General features: G+C 35.6%; 1 protein-coding gene across 1 annotated transcript in view; it reads left to right on the forward strand.

Moving 5' to 3' along the window:
* The window catches only part of lgals2b (lectin, galactoside-binding, soluble, 2b), a 4235-nt gene that overhangs the window by 2073 nt on the left and 816 nt on the right, over nucleotides 1–1346 (forward strand). Inside the window, exon 3 of the mRNA XM_016509389.1 lies at nucleotides 378–546. Coding sequence (XP_016364875.1) covers nucleotides 378–546 — 169 coding nt within the window. The remainder of the gene's footprint in view (nucleotides 1–377; nucleotides 547–1346) is intronic.

The raw sequence follows: 1346 nt of genomic DNA on the forward strand, positions 1-1346 counted from the left end.
TATATATATACATAGTTAGTATCACTGAGACACTATTATAGTTTTTGTTAATATTTTGAATATTTATTTTTATATTTTAAATTTAAAATTTTTATATTTTCAGTTTTATATTTCTGTTTGAGTTTTAGTTATTTTAGCACATTAAGTCAAATTAAATGAAAATAAGAAATGCTGCCTTCTAAAGTATTTTTTTATATATTTTTTTAAGTTGACATTTATTTTATTTAAAAATAAGTTTTTTATGGTTTTACTTTTAGTTATACACACACACACACACATATATATATATATATATATATGGGAAGCTTTATGCAATACTGATTTATGCAAAGAAAATGAGCATGCGTGTCTCCAACCGTCCGTCTCTCTGTCCTCAGGTTCTCCATCAACATCGGTCACGACGCCGACACAGTCGCCCTTCACTTCAACCCTCGCTTTAACTCGAAGGGCGACAGCAACGTCATCGTGTGCAACTCCAACCAGGGCGGCTGGGGCGCCGAACAGCGCGAACCCTGCTTCCCCTTTCAACAGGGCGGAGAGTTCAAGGTGAGCGCCGGTGACCTCTGACCTTTGACCTCGCCCACACCGCCAACAACTCAAACCAGCAGCGTGGTCATGCATTCACGAATAATCAAAAGCATTTAACAACCACATGTTAATCTAGCAGTGTTCTCTTTATCTGACCTTTTTGTGCTTCACAAGATTCTTTACTTTCATCTTTCTGGACTCCTGACATTTAAAAAGTCTAAATCTGGCATCCACACTCTTTGCCGTCGTCATTTATGCTGCTTCAGATCAAGGTTCATTCAGTGTTAAACCTCGGTTAGTCCTTTATCTGTGTTCTTTGACCAGTTCCCCAGTGATAATCTAGGTTAGTTGCCCGGCTTTAGTCTTTTGACAGATTACAGTAACTCAGACACAAAGAGTCATAAAGCGTCACCCTTTAAGCAATAAACCGCCCACCGCTCAGAGGTTTGAGGATGAATTATGCTTCAATCACACACTTACAACAGCTTCTCATGTACTGTCTTAAAATTTGCATTTAAAAATGTCACTGCATTAGATCACAAGTGTCAGTTACTATAATGAAAGATGTACAAATCGCACAATTCTGACTTTTTTCTTGCAATTCAGAGTTTATCTCACAATTTTGCGGAAAAAAGTAAAAATTGCAAGATACAGAGTTGCAATTACTTTATATGTGTGTGTGTGTGTGTGTGTGTGTGTATATATATATATATTTTTTTAGGAATGGAATTCTGATAATAAAAAAAAACAGTGAGAATTCTGTGAGATTTTTTTTTCTTGCAATTCCAAGTTTGTCACTTTTTTTTTTTTTTTTTTTT

Source organism: Sinocyclocheilus rhinocerous, unplaced genomic scaffold (genome assembly GCF_001515625.1).
Source record: "Sinocyclocheilus rhinocerous isolate Xijiao unplaced genomic scaffold, SAMN03320098_v1.1 scaffold1615, whole genome shotgun sequence".
Classification (NCBI taxonomy): domain Eukaryota; kingdom Metazoa; phylum Chordata; class Actinopteri; order Cypriniformes; family Cyprinidae; genus Sinocyclocheilus; species Sinocyclocheilus rhinocerous.